This window comes from Delphinapterus leucas, chromosome 7, assembly GCF_059928025.1.
Source record: "Delphinapterus leucas isolate spDelLeu-1000000601 "Yukka" chromosome 7, BTC_Dleu_Yukka2, whole genome shotgun sequence".
NCBI lineage: Eukaryota > Metazoa > Chordata > Mammalia > Artiodactyla > Monodontidae > Delphinapterus > Delphinapterus leucas.
In genome coordinates this window covers 13941728-13956053 of record NC_143135.1, presented here as the reverse complement: position 1 = coordinate 13956053, position 14326 = coordinate 13941728, and the positions used below count along the sequence as shown (strand labels likewise).

General features: G+C 55.1%; 1 protein-coding gene across 1 annotated transcript in view; it reads left to right on the top strand.

Annotated features, from left to right (window-relative positions):
* The window catches only part of CREB3L1 (cAMP responsive element binding protein 3 like 1), a 35508-nt gene extending 21484 nt beyond the window's left edge, over positions 1 to 14024 (top strand). Inside the window, exons 3-12 of the mRNA XM_022592137.3 lie at positions 1420 to 1604; positions 4210 to 4288; positions 6092 to 6249; positions 6881 to 7030; positions 7184 to 7242; positions 7431 to 7499; positions 9492 to 9591; positions 10491 to 10617; positions 12827 to 13094; positions 13281 to 14024. Of these exons, the coding sequence (XP_022447845.1) occupies positions 1420 to 1604; positions 4210 to 4288; positions 6092 to 6249; positions 6881 to 7030; positions 7184 to 7242; positions 7431 to 7499; positions 9492 to 9591; positions 10491 to 10617; positions 12827 to 13094; positions 13281 to 13317 (1232 nt within the window). The 3' untranslated portion in view covers positions 13318 to 14024. The remainder of the gene's footprint in view (positions 1 to 1419; positions 1605 to 4209; positions 4289 to 6091; positions 6250 to 6880; positions 7031 to 7183; positions 7243 to 7430; positions 7500 to 9491; positions 9592 to 10490; positions 10618 to 12826; positions 13095 to 13280) is intronic.
* The last annotated feature ends 302 nt before the right edge of the window (positions 14025 to 14326 follow it).

Here is a 14326-nt window from a genome sequence, read left to right as displayed (position 1 = left end):
CAGCCGCTTGAGGGCAGGGACACCTTCTGGGGCTTTAAGTGGCTCCAGGGCTTGTGGCTGTGGAGGTCTCAACTTCCCTGTGTGCCGTGGCCTCAGCCCAGCCTCTGGAGGTCACCTCGATGGGGTGTCAGGCCCCAGCCTGGGGAAGGGTAGCATGTGGGGTGGACAGCCTCCCAGCCCGGCAATTCTTCACCACCCCAAGTCTATTTTTAGAGCAGTTTGTCTGTGGGTCCTTTGCAGGGGGCAGCTTCCCGGAGGCCGGCGGGCTGGCCCTGTAATTTGGGAAGATTGTGGGTGTTCTTGGAGCCCAGGGGCAGCCTGCAGCCCAGAACTGAGGCCCTCAGCCTCCCAGCAGGGTGGGGCCTAGCCTCTGAGGTGGGATCAGGCAGCTGCTGACCCCTCTCCCCACCCACAGTGGGTTCCAAAGGCTAGAGTCCCCTCTAGCCCACCCATGCTGGCTCCTCAGACCTCTGCCTCACCAGAGCCAGGCGCTGGGGCCAACAAGGGCAGGGCTGACTCCAAGTGGCACCCATCAGGAAAAGGGGGGATGCCCAGCAGCCCTGTGACCCAGGTGAGGCCAGGAGGCCCACGAGGTGGAAACTGCCCTGGGAAACCTGAGCATCAGCCCTCACTCCCCACATGCCCCCCCAGGCACCAGGTCCTGTGGATTCTTCCTTCTAAATTTGTCTCCAGTATGTTCCTTCCTCTCCATCCCCACTGCCACTGCCTTAGCACGTGCATCACCTTCTCTCGCTGGACAATTTCAACAGCCTCCTGCGGGTCTCCCTGCCTCCCTCTGCCGGGCCAGTCTGCACACACAGGCAGAACGCTCTTTTTTAACATTACAAATCTGAGCATGTTTAAAACTCTTCAGTACCTCCCCGTTACCTTTAGGACAAAGTCGCAGCTCCAAGGCCACGCCATCCCTGCTGGCCTCTCTGACCCCATCTTCTCCTTCCCTTTGTGTTCTAACGGCACTAAACTGCTCGTGACTCTCACCAGATCCCCAGCACCTAGCCCGGTGCCCAGCAGATGTTTACTGAATAACAATAATTGTATTCACAATAGCTGCCACTTACTGAACACTCACTTCTTGTCGGGTACTTTTACAGATGAGGAAGCTAAGGCTCAGAGACGTTAAGCAACTTACCTAAAGTCACACAGCCAGTCAGGAGGAGTCTGTTGTCCAAGCCCACTCTGTAAACTGCTGAATGAAGAAGATGCCCTCACCTCTTCTGACCCCAGCCCACTCGGCCCTCCTACCTCACAAGCGCCGCCCCCTGCCCTTTTCCGCCTGCCTCCCGATATACCCTAGCATCTCTCCACAGTCCTGTCCAGAGCAGCTCCAAGGGGCCAGGAGAGGGGCTGAGCCCTCTGCTCTAGGAGTCCCCTGAGCCTGGGTCCTGCCCCCTTCCCTAGATATGGAACACGGAGCGTGGGTGCTGGGACACAAACTGTGCTCGGTCATGGTGAAGCAGGAGCAGAGCCCGGAGCTGCCCATGGACCCTCTGGCTGCCTCCTCAGCCATGGCTGCCGCTGCCGCCATGGCCACCACCCCGCTGCTGGGCCTCAGCCCCCTGACCAGGCTGCCCATCCCCCACCAGGTGAGCCTGGGGACTGTTAGTAGGGGCTGAGGGAGGGAGGAGGGATGATGGGTCTCTGTGGGAAGAGCAATCCAAAGCCCTGTGCACACAGGGTCTCTGTGAACAGGGAGCAATGTGACCCTCAGGACTGAGAGTCGGAACTCCCAGACCAGACCCCTGCCCATCCCTTGAGCCATCCCTTCACCATCCTAGAACGGGCTCAAACCACAGCACCCTCGGAATAAGCTGGGGCCCTCACTGTGTGCAGAAGAAAAATGACAGGGACCCAGGCAGGGCTGGGCATCAGGGGCCCAGTCCAGGGTCTCAGGGAAGGAGACAGCCCAGGCCACTTAATTTTCTCAAAGTGTCCGGATTTTTAAAAAGGAAGAAACACCTAAATGGAAATATAAAAATGATGCCATATTTCAATTGTTTATATTCATGAGATGAGTATTTTTAACCCACACCCTCATGCCAGCCCTCACCCCCGTGAATGTATAGATAAGAGCAGTTGGCTGTAAATCCAAAGTTGACATCCCAGACCCCTGGCTCCTGGGAGACGCCCTGCCTGGGTCCCAGCTCTGCTCTCATTTGTGCTCTGGGCATGTTGCCTTCCCTGTTTTTTCCTCAGCTTCCTTCTCTGTAAAATGGGAGCATGAACTACTGCTAAGGGGGTCCTAACCCTGAGTCTACAGCATGAGGGTTACCTTGGAATCCCTAGAGTCAAGGTTTGGCTGGCACTGCCCCCTGCTGGCCACTCAGCTCACCTGATCAAAATGTACTGGACCAAAAGTGAGAAAGGTCAGCCCCTCCTACTCCACCAGGGACCTGAGGATTCAGGGTTGGCTGCAAATGGGGAGGATCTTTGGGGACCACCTCTAGGACTGGCTCTGCGACTCCTCAGCCCTCGCCATAGCAGGAAGGGAAGGCATGACGGCAGTGGCAGCCAGGGTCTTGGAAGCTGTGCGCATGCCTCAGAGAAGGAAACTGAGGTGGAAGGGGCTAAGCAACTTGCCCCACATTGCACCGTCAGAAGCAATGGAGCTGCATTCCAAACTCAGCCGCCAGACCCCAGAGCCCACACTTTCCACTCTAGTGAGGCCGAGACCCCCTAGTGGAAGGCACAGGAACCAGGAGTTGGTATGACAATGATGAGCGTGGGACCCACATGAGAGCTGTCACCCTACTGCATCGCAGTCCCTTCATCTGTCACTTGAGGCCTGAGGTGGGATGTAGACCAGGGAATCTCCAAGGTCCCTGCCAGCCTTAACCTCCTGGGATTCTTACTCACCTGCCTAAATTCGGGATTCTGGGTCCCACCCACGATATCATGACCTCTCTGCTGGCTGCAGACCTGGAGGGGAGAGATGGCCCTGAAATCCAACACCCAGCACAGCGCCTTCTCAAAGAGAACACCCCTTGTATGTGTGTTGGTCCTCATGTGTAGGAAGCCATGCCTGTTGATGTCCTTTCTGGAACAGCAAGTTGGGATGGCATAAAGAAAGAGGAATGCATGTTTATTTAAAGCATTAATCTAATTCTATCAGTCCCTTGCTTAAAAACCCATTAGGGGCTCCTCATTGTTTCAAACTTCTTTGTCTGGATTCTACTCACCCCCTTCCCACGCCCTCCCCCCAGATCTTCTGGTCTTGTTTCTCACCATTCCACCTCTGACACACACCCCTATACTCTGGACACCCTTAATACTTGCAGTTTCCAGATCTAAGCTGTGCTCTGTCTGGCCTCTGTGCCTTTGCAGATGCTTTTCCCTCTTCTTGGAACGCCTCTCCCCTCATCTACGTACTGCCCCATCCCTTATCTGGAATACTCCTATTTATACATCAGGACTCAAACTTCAGCTGCTCAGGGAGCTTTCCCTGGGCCCCCAGCCAGTTAATGCCTCCTTCGTCTGTGCTGTTGTTACCGCTCATTGAACAACTACAACCTGCCAGGCATTACCTCCCGTCCTCATGGCAACCCACATGGGCTCACAGTCAGTGTAGGGTCAGCCTCCACCAAAAAGATGGCCCTGGCCTCAGAGGCCACAGGAGGCCCTCCTTTCTCTGAGCTTAGAGGCTAAACGATGCTACTTGGCCACCATTCTCTTTTCTTAGGTCTACTTGACTTCTCTAAGCATGAGAACTTGCCTCTGCTCCTCTGGAATGTGCCTGGAACCCTGGGCCCAGATACATCCTTTTTTTTTTTTTTTTTTTTTTAAATTTATCCACTTATTTTTTATTTTTTGGCTGCGTTGGGGCTTCGTTTCTGCGCGCAGGCTTTCTCCAGTTGCGGCGAGTGGGGGCTACTCTTCCATGCGGTGTGCGGGCTTCTCATTGCAGTGGCTTCTCTTGTTGCGGAGCATGGGCTCTAGGCGTGCCGGCTTCAGCAGTCGTGGCACATGGCTTGTTGCTCCATGGCACGTGGGATCTTCCCGGACCAGGGATCGAACCCGTGTCCCCTGCATTGGCAGGCAGATTCCCAACCACTGCACCACCAGGGAAGTCCCAGATACTTCCTTAATGCTGCAGGGCAGACCCCCAGGCCCAGGGAGAGAGGGAGGTTGGATGGCATGGTGGGGACGGGCCCCCCGGGGCAGCTGACGGAGCTGGGCCTGTCTCTTCCTCAGGCCCCGGGAGAGATGACTCAGCTGCCAGTGATCAAAGCAGAGCCTCAGGAGGTAAACCAGTTCCTCAAAGTGACACCAGGTAAGTGTGTCCAGAGAGGGACTCTTCCTCTCCAGTCTTGGGCAGACCGCATTCTTTACTCCCTTGGTCTGGCCCACCCATCTCCCTCGACACCTCCCACCTCTCCCCAGAATATTCTCTCCTCCCCACCCTGCCCATTCTCCATCCCTCCGGTCCCCTTCTTACACAATCTACAGCTGTCATCACTATTATCAACACCTTCTCACCCCTCCCATCATTCTTTACTTGAAGTCCACTCTATAGCCATCAGTCCATCCATCCATCTACTTATTTATCCATCTATCTGTCCATCCATCCATCCATCCATTTATCCATCCATCCAACTAGAGTTCACTGGACATCTCCTAGTCCCAGGAGCTGGGGAAGCAGAGAGAGAAGACAGTCCCTGTACCCAAGTAGATCACAGAGCAGTGTGGGCCACAGACAAACCACCAATTATACAGCAGTTTATGGATTAAAGATGGCAGATCCCCAGGAAGCCTTGAAAGCACATCCCCAGACCTGACAGGGGAGAAGAGAACAGAGGAAGCTTCTTGGATTGACCAGAAAGAGAAAGGGCTAACTGAATCTTTCCAATCCCACCTCATTAATTCATCAAAAACTGATTAAGCATCTACTGTGCTTATTCAGGCCCTGGACTAAGTACCACAAGGTTTAGAAAGATGAATAAGGCCCAAGTTTCACCCTCAAGTTGGTCCCAGCGTCTGAGAGAAGATACAGAATTAACAGGAGGTAGAAAGGGACCAGTGTGAAAACACCTTACATTGTAGAGTGCCCTTCAATTCATAAAGCGTGTTCCCATACATTAGCCCATTGCATCCTCCTGGCTCCATGCAAGGAGTCCTTTCACCCCCATTCAGCAGGGAAGCGAGGCTGGGAGAGGTTAAGTAAACATAACTATAGGTCACACAGTTGTGGGGTGCAACAGTCAAGACTTGAACTCAGGTCTCTCTGAGTCCAAGTTCAGTGGTCTTTACAGCCTGGCATCCATAATAGGCAAATGAGAGACAAAGAAGGGAGAGGGGACTCCTGCAGGAGGCAGTCATGGGCCGAGCCCGGAAGGATGCCGTTCTTCCTCCTGCCAGCCTCAGCCCGGCTCTGCGGTGCAGTCAGCTCCAGGTTCCCGCACCTGGACTTAAATCTGGGCATTCTGTGCTGGCCTGGGAGCTCTCCCTGCAGCAAGGCTCTTGGTCCTCTTGGCTCTGCCCAGGCCTCTTCCTGACCACCTGCAGAGCATCGATCTTCCTGATGCTGTGGCCTCAGAGAGGCAGCACAGAAGGCATGCTGGGGAGAGTAGCGCTCCTGGTGGATCTGCTGAAAGCCCAGTGCCTGCTGTCCTGTTACCCTGAGGTTGAAAATGGACACCCTGGGGTTTTGCAGTGGAAAGAAAGGGACAGAGGCTGCGGCTTGCCCAGCCTGATCCCCATGGGTCTTGCTATGGGCAGATTCCAGTCACCTCCTGGGGTTGCCAAGTTGGAGGCTCAAAGATCCTGAGCCCTGTGAAGTCAGGGGTAGGGGAGGGACCCCAAGAATCCAGCCTCTGTGATATCCCCACCAAGAACCAGGCTTAAAGGAGCCAGGCTTCTGTGGAGTCAGAGATGGGGTGGCACTCAGGAATTGTCTTCTGGGACATCAGCTCGTCTTTCTGACATGGCAGAGGGGCTTCCGATGTTATAGCGGTCAAGGCCCCAGCAGCCAGTCCCACAGTCATTCCGGGCTGGCTTAGGCCCGTGCTATGCTGAACTCTGTGCGACCAGAGCTGGGGCGCCACCCTGCTAACCTGGCTTCTCCTGCTCTCCCCAGAGGACCTGGTGCAGATGCCTCCGACGCCCCCCAGCAGCCATGGCAGCGACAGTGACGGCTCCCAGAGTCCCCGCTCTCTGCCCCCCTCCAGCCCCATCCGGCCCATGGCCCGCTCCTCCACAGCCATCTCCACCTCCCCACTCCTCACTGCCCCTCACGTAAGCAGCTGGGGGTGGATTGACCCTAGAGTCAAGGAATTGAGTGCCTGATCCCCACCCCCATCAGAATTCAGAGAGGTGCCTGCCCAGCAGATGGGAGTGACAACCTTTTAATCGTGCCTTGGGGTAAATACGAAACAGGTAGAGAGTCCAAGAGGCCTGCCGAACCCACACTATTGCAGAGCCAGGACTAGAGCTTGACATTCCTCACCTTCAGGGCGACGGCCCAGGCTGCCCCCAAAGGGCACTGTTTGGAGAACAATGTTCAGGAGGCCCAGAATCCACTGGGATGGGTGTGGAACCTCCCAAGAGGTGGTGGGTGTCTGAGGTGGGTGCTGTTTAGGGGGCCCTGGACAAATAAGCTTTGAGGCTGTGGGTTCCAGGATGGGATCTCGGGACCACCCCACCCCCAGCAATATACGGAGGGCCAAACATGCCAGGCTCCCAGCAACGTCCTGAGCACCTGATACATGTTATTGGATTTAATTCAGATCTGCCCCTTTTTCAGATGAGGAGACCAAGGCTCAGTGAGTTGAGTGCCTTGCCCAGGTCACGCGAAGAGTAAATGGCAGAGCTGGAATTTGAATGCGGGGCTGTCTGGTTCCTAACTATCGTGTCACCCTTCCCACAGAAATTACAGGGGACGTCGGGGCCACTGCTCCTGACGGAGGAGGAAAAGCGCACCCTGATTGCTGAGGGCTACCCCATCCCCACGAAGCTCCCCCTCACCAAAGCTGAGGAGAAGGCCTTAAAGAGGGTCCGGAGGAAAATCAAGAACAAGGTAAAGCGTGAGCCAGGCCCTGCCCCTGCCCTGGGGCTTCCCTGGTTCGGGGGGAGGGCTCTGCTCCCCTGGTGATGCCAGCCCTGAAGTTGAGGAGCCCCAGGAAGCAGATATGTGCTGTGGTAACTCCCGCTTGGGGGCTTCCCCCTCTAGATCTCGGCCCAGGAGAGCCGCCGTAAGAAGAAGGAGTACGTGGAGTGTCTAGAAAAGAAGTAAGAGGTCTTGGGCAGGTGGGCGGCTTGGGTGGCCTGGGCCCCACTCCCCAGCCTGGCCTGCTCGCCCCAGCTCTCTCTCACAGGGGTGGGGGGGCACGGGGACTAGGATGCTGGTGGGCAGGGCTAAGGGGGCAGCAGTGAGTCTGGGGGCTGCCCCCGAGCCTGTGCCTGCTTGGCCCCCGCAGGGTGGAGACCTTTACATCCGAGAACAACGAACTGTGGAAGAAGGTGGAGACCCTGGAGAATGCCAACAGGTGGGTGATGCCACCTGCGTCCCCCCGGCCCCTGCCCTCCTGCAGCCAGTGCCTGGCTATGGCATAGCTCTGGGAGGCAGGAGAGAGGAGAGGTCACTGAGTTCAGAACCCCAGAAACAGGGACTCTGCAGCCTGGGAACCTCAGTTTCCCATCTAGATACCAGACAGGGCTGGTAAGGTGCTTAAATGTGGTGATACAGACCGGCACAGCAGCAGCCCCTGGGAACTTGTTAGAAATGCTTATTCTCAGGCCTCATGCCAGGCCTATTGAATAGGAACTCCAGGGGGAGGGTTCAATGATCTGTGTTTTAATAAACCCTCCAGGTAATTCTGATGCACCCTAAAGTTAGAACCTACCGGTGTACATGCTTGCCACCCAAAGCGAGTTTCTCAGACCAGCAGCATTAACATCACGTGGGGGCTTGTTAGAAATGCAGAATTTCAGGGGACATCCCTGGCGGTCCAGTGGTTAAGATTTCACCTCCCAATGTAGGGGGTGTGGGTTCAATCTCTGTTCGAGGAGCTAAGATCCCACATGCCTCGCGGCCAAAAAACCAAAACATAAAACAGAAGCAATATTGTAACAAATTCAATAAAGACTTTAAAAATGGTCCACGTCAAAAAAATCTTTAAAAAAAAAAAGAAAGAAATGCAGAATCTCGGGACTCTCCCCAGACTTACTGAATCAGAATCTGCATTTCAACAATATCCTTGGGTGATTCACGTGCACAATTAAGCTTGAGAAACATTAGTATGGAACCCGCACAGGGCCTGGCATGCAGTAGCCACGTAAAGTCACAACTCTGGGTGCCATTTTTGTGACCCTGGAAAAACTGTTACGTACACCTCTCTGGGCCCCAGTTTCTCTGTCTAAATGGAGATGATAGAAGCAGTATCTCCCAGGATTCATGTGACGATGCGATGAGACCTAGCAAGTAAAGGGCCAGCACTGTCCTTGGCATTTGAGAATGTTCCATTCATGTTAGCTTTTCTTCTTCGTTTTTTCTTGTTATTATTCTGAATTCTTGATAGTGACCAGCCATGAGCCCACAGTAGGTTTGTGAGAGTAATAATTGTTTGCTGGGAGTAATTAAAATAACAGACAACAGCAAGTATGTAGCAGGTGCTCAACAGAAGGCTTTTTCCTTCTTTCCTTCCTTCTCCCCCAGCTTCTCCAGCGGGATCCAGCCACTCCCCTGAATGACCTGGAGAATGCCCCCCTGACTCAGGGATGGGGGGCGGGAGCCCTCACCCCTCACCCCCTTCCTCTGGCCCAGATTCCTCCCTAGTCCCAAATAGGCCGAGGCCCTTGGAGCTGTTTCGCCACCTGCTGTACATTCTGGGAACTGCAACCCCACCGACCGGCTGGGTGGAGGAAAGAGAGAATTAAACATTTGTTCACCAAGGGTGGGCTGGGCACCCTCTGTGGGTACCCAGAGGATTCCTCGCCGGGAGGGACCCAGTCCTTGCCCTCAGGGAGCCCATAGTTAGTGAAGGAGACTGACATAGACATTCATAAATAAACGAAGTGTTACAGGTGCTGTGATAAAAGCAAAAACAGCAACAAAATTAACAAAACTGGTAGCTACCATTTCCTGGATACTTGCTCCTCACCATATACCAGGCAGCTGCCAGATGTGTCCTTCGTATCAGCTCAAGGTGCCATGGATACAAAGGAGGGAGGGTCAATTTAGCTGTGGCTGGTGCAGGGTAAGAAAAAGAAAGTGGCCTCAGCTGAGGTGGTCCAGGCTCTCCTCCAACCCCCGCCTTTGGCCAGGAGCGCGTCGTGGGGCACCCCTGAGCCTCCATAGGGTGACCCAGCCACACCACAGAGGAGCCACGTGGGAGGTGACCTTTTCTGTCTTGACTGAAACGGGCACCTGGCGTGGAAGCCATGTCTGGAGGCTGCCCAGCTCCTCCCCGGGAGAGCTCCCTGAGGCAGAGATGCCTGCTGGGTCAGAACCTGCCGGGTGACCGCTGTGCCCTCCTCAGGACCCTGCTCCAGCAGCTGCAGAAACTCCAGACTCTGGTCACCAACAAGATCTCCAGACCTTACAAGATGGCTGCCACCCAGACTGGGACCTGCCTCATGGTAGGTGCTGTTCCCTCGCCGCAGGGCCACAGGAGGACAGGGCTTCCCCAGGCTGGCTTTCTACGGGTGGGGGGCGGGCAGAGCTTCAAGGGCCTGGCCATGTTGTGGGCGGTGTCACCAGAGTAAACCATCCTAGTACCTGGTGCAGTGGGTCCAGCAGACCCCAACCTTTTTCCCCAAGTCCATGGAACCTTCTAGAACATGACCTTCCCTGACCAGTTCTAACACGGTGTGGATGTGTAGTGACTCACGTGAACTCAGCTAGAGGATGGCAGGGCAAGTCCCGTGAGGAGGCAGCTTCTTCAGGCCCAGTGGAGTGGAGTGATGGGCTGGGGGGATGAGGGGAAGTATGGACCTGGTTCTTTCTGGAATGGAGGGTGGGTGCCTAGGCTGTGGCTCAGGCCTCTGCTAGCCCCTCTTCCACATTTCCTGGAGCTGTACAGCCTGTCGCCTCCTGGCTAATCACTCCCCAGGCCCTCCGAGATCCTCAAGCTCTCAGGTGGCAAAGCCCCAGTAGAGGCAGGGGTTAGTTTGGGCTCTGTGACTCTTAACCTCCTCCTGCTGGCCCATCTTCCTGGGAATCCTGCTGGGAATCTGGTGTGAAGATACGTCCCCCTCCCTTGCCCCAATCTCAGCCTCCTCCCACACCTACCCCTTCCTTCCCTTCCTGATTCCTCCACCCCACCGGTGATAACCACACTGGCCAATTCCCCCTCTTTTCTAGCACTGCCTGGGGCGGCCCCCTACAATGGGCTGAGATGTCCCGACAGCCTCTACCTTCTCCTCCGGGAGCAGCTTTCCTGGAAAAATATTGAGCCTTTTGCCCCCATTGGCTCGGGGGCATGGGGAGGATAGGGGTGGCCAGGGTTGCAGCCCCTCCGCTCTCTCTCCACTACCAGGTGGCAGCCTTGTGCTTCGTCCTGGTGCTGGGCTCCCTCGTGCCCTGCCTCCCTGAGTTCTCCTCCGGCTCCCAGACTGTGAAGGAAGATCCCATGGCCTCTGACAGCGTCTACACTGCCAGTCAGAGTGAGTGCTCTGAGCCAGGCTGCCTTCCCCCCACGCCAGCCCCAACTTCTGAGCAGAAGCCAGACACAAGAGAGGAGCCAGGTTTGGGGCTGGCGCCGTCTCATTCTACCTCCTCATTTTGCAGATGGGGAAACTGAGGCCCCCAAAGGGTCTATGATGTGTTCAATGTTAGTTATAGAATTAGGACTACAGTGAAGAGCCCCTGATTCCCAGCCCACCCAGGAGTGGCTTGCGGGGGTAGGTTTAGGGAATAACGGGAATGTTTCCACCCTAGCCCCCATGTATTATGGTGCCAGTTGGTAGGGACATCTGCTAAGCACCATCAGTATTTTACAACTGGGATAGGAAATCAGTTTCAGCTCCAGGGACATTTTCCGTAAGATGGTGGTGGCTGCCTGAAGCACTGTGTTAAGAAGGACTCTGAGGCGCCACTCAGGATCAACAGGAAGGAGTGCCAGGATCCACTGGTAATGTCTGTCATGGGCAGAGGCGGGGTAGTGGTAGTGTGAGCTCAGATAGCTACCATCCCACAGGGGACTGTGAGGATTGTTAAGAGCATAGAGCTTCAGAGTCAGTCATATCTGCCACTCACTAACTGCGTGACCTCAGGCATGTGTGTTCACGCTAAATTTCAATTTCTTTATCTTGAAAATGGGAGTTACAAGTTCCACACTTCCTGAGCACGTTTGTTGTGAAGACTAAATGACATGGTGCACAAAGGCCGTTAGCACAGTGCCTGGTACACAGCAGGCACCTACTAAATGAACACAATCGCTTCCTTTTTGATGAGCTCACAAGAGGAGAGAAAAGATACGACACACAGTGGCAAGGGGAGAACTGGTATAGGGTGTAGCAAAGAATAGTATGGGCTCCCAGAAGCAGAGGATACTCCAGATAGACCTGCGGAGGCACTTCCAGACAGTCCCTCATCATTCACCAGGAGCGAGTTATCCAGCAGGGCAGGAGGAGGAAGAGGAAACAGATGGGAGGTCAGAGAGAGAGGAGCTGGGGAGGGGTGAGTTTCCAGAAGGAGGGATACTTCAGGGAGAATGAGCTAAGCCTGCAGGGCCTTGAGGGGAGGAAGCGGCGTGGGGAGGGTTAGGGGAAGAGGATGCAGAGGTGGGGAGTGAAAACCACTCCCTGGACCAGAGCAGCCTGAGAAGGAGAGAACAGGACAGTTACTAAGGGAGGTGGGTGGCAGGGATGTAAGGTCTTGAGAGCCACGTGTCCATTTTCCCAAGGCCTGAGGGGCCTATGTGTGTTGGGAGGTACAGGGAACCTTGGAGAGGAAGGAATGGAAATGGGGGGTGAGGGCTGGGGTTAGGGGGAGAGGGAGGGAGTGTTGATGGACAAAACCAGAGTCAGAGGAGCCAGAGGAGCGAGGGAATGAATGAGCCCCTCTGAGTGAGCGCAGTGGGTTTCAGGCCCAGTGTCCGCAGGGCGAAGAGGAGATGACCTCTGGAGCAGGCTGGCTTACAGAGCTGGTGCACCGCACAGCTCCAGGGGCTCCGCTCACATAGACTGTGAGATTCGGGCCCTGAGAGTGAGAAGGGCGGTGGTGGGTCCTGGAGTCAGGCACACCTGGGTTTACATCTCACCTTCACTGCAGACTAGCCTGGGACAGCGTGCCTGGCAACCTGGAGCCTCAATTTCCTGTTCTGTGAAATGGAGCTAAAAATATCTCATTCCAAGAGTTTCTGTTAATGATTTGATATAGGTTAAAGGATGCCTACAATGCCTGGCACGTGATAGATATCCAGAAAATGTGTTTTCTTTTTTTTTCATGTCCCTGAAGGGCAGACTAGGGCCTAGAGCAGGAAAAGATTAGTTCAAGGTTTCACAGAAAGTGAGTGGTACAGTAGGATCAGAACCCAGGCCTCAGAGGCCCCAGTCCAGTACCCTCTGCTTAGGAAGATCTAACTTTCTCTGAGTGCAGTTTCAATCACTCTATTATCTCATTTAAACCTCACATCAACAGGAGGTTAGCCCCCGTATTCCTATTTTACAGATGAGCAAACTGAGGCTCAGAAAGGTGAAAACAAAGGCATGACTTGCCTGTAGTCACACAGCTCAGAATTGCTAGAGCTGGGATTCAGATCCAGGCCCGTAAGATTCCAGGGCCCAGGTCCTTAAACGCCAGGCCCTGAATGTGGCCTGGATGGGGAGGGAGCCTCTTGGCACCGTGGCTCACCCTGAGCTCCTTCTCCAGTGCCCTCCCGAAGCCTCCTGTTCTATGATGAGGGGCCAGGCTCATGGGAGGATGGCCGCAGCGCCCTGCTGCCCGTGGAGCCCCCAGATGGCTGGGAGATCAAGCCCGGGGGGCCGGCGGAGCAGCAACCCCAGGACCACCTGCAGCATGACCACCTGGACAGCACCCACGAGACCAGCAAGTACCTGAGTGAGGCCTGGCCCAAGGACGTCGGTGGAAACAGCACCAGTTCTGACTTCTCCCACCCTAAGGAGTGGTTCCACGAGAGGTGGGTGGGTGACCCCTTCCCTTCCTGGGGTCCCAGGCTCCCCCCGCCCTCTGCCTGCCCGTGGTCCCCATGTCCTCAGCCACACCCTCCCAAGGCCCCGTCCCTCCCGTGTCCAAATCCAGCTTGCAGAGGGGTGAGAGGGTCGTCCCTGGACAGAGTCACCCCTGACTTCTCTTCTCTCTCTAGGGATCTGGGCCCCAACACCACCATCAAACTCTCCTAGGCCGTGCCAAGACCAAGGACACAGGACGTACCCTCTGGCACTCAGAAGAGGGGTTGTCTTACTCACTAACCCGGATCCGGCTAGTACCCCTGCCCCCTGGGGTCCGTCTTCCCCCCAGCCCACCTTTGCCCCAGATGTTGACTGGGGCCTCTCCTCTCCCCACACATTGGGACTGTCCCCTTAGGCCAACCGCTCTGTTCTCACCAGCACTCCACAGCCATCCGTCCTTCTCAGAGAGACCACTCACTGGGTTACCTTTCTCATAACGACCGACAGGACCACTGCCTCCCTGCCCCAGCCCCGCCACACACACACACACACACACACACACACACACGTCAACAGACCGACACACACCCCCACCCTTCCCCCCACTGTACAGAGACCAAGAACAGAAATTGTTTGTAAATAATGAACCTTATTTTTTATTATTGCCAATCCCTAAGATATTGTATTTTACAAGTCTCCCTCCGACCTGCACCCCTCCCTTGTTTTATATTTTATGAAGTTAGTGCGGGCTTTGCTGCTCCCTGGCCCAGGAAAGAGGGTCCCCCCCCACCCCTCACCTGGCCTCCTCCTGCCGCTGCCCAAGCGCTGGGCCTTTTTAATTGCCGAACTGCTTCATCCAACAGCTCAGCACATGCTTTAAGAAGGCATAAGTAAAAAAAAAAAAAAAGATGCAGCATCAATTCCTGACTTTGTGCCTTTCTTCATCGTTGGGCTGGGGGCGGGGGGGTGGGACTGAAGGATGAAGGAATAAGAAGGGTACGTTTATTTTATATTCTGACCGGAGGTGATTGGGGGTGAGGGGTTTGAGAAAGCATTTGCGTTGAGTTCCCTCTTCCAGCCAGGCGAGAGTTCAAACTAGATGGTCAAAGAATTCTGCAGCAATTCCCCCACCCCAAGGCTCCTCCAAGTACCTACGATTGCTGAGTATGGAAGCAGAAAGGCATATAAGCCACCAAGATGGCCTTTAGGGGGTGGTAACTGCAATAACGAACACCTAGGG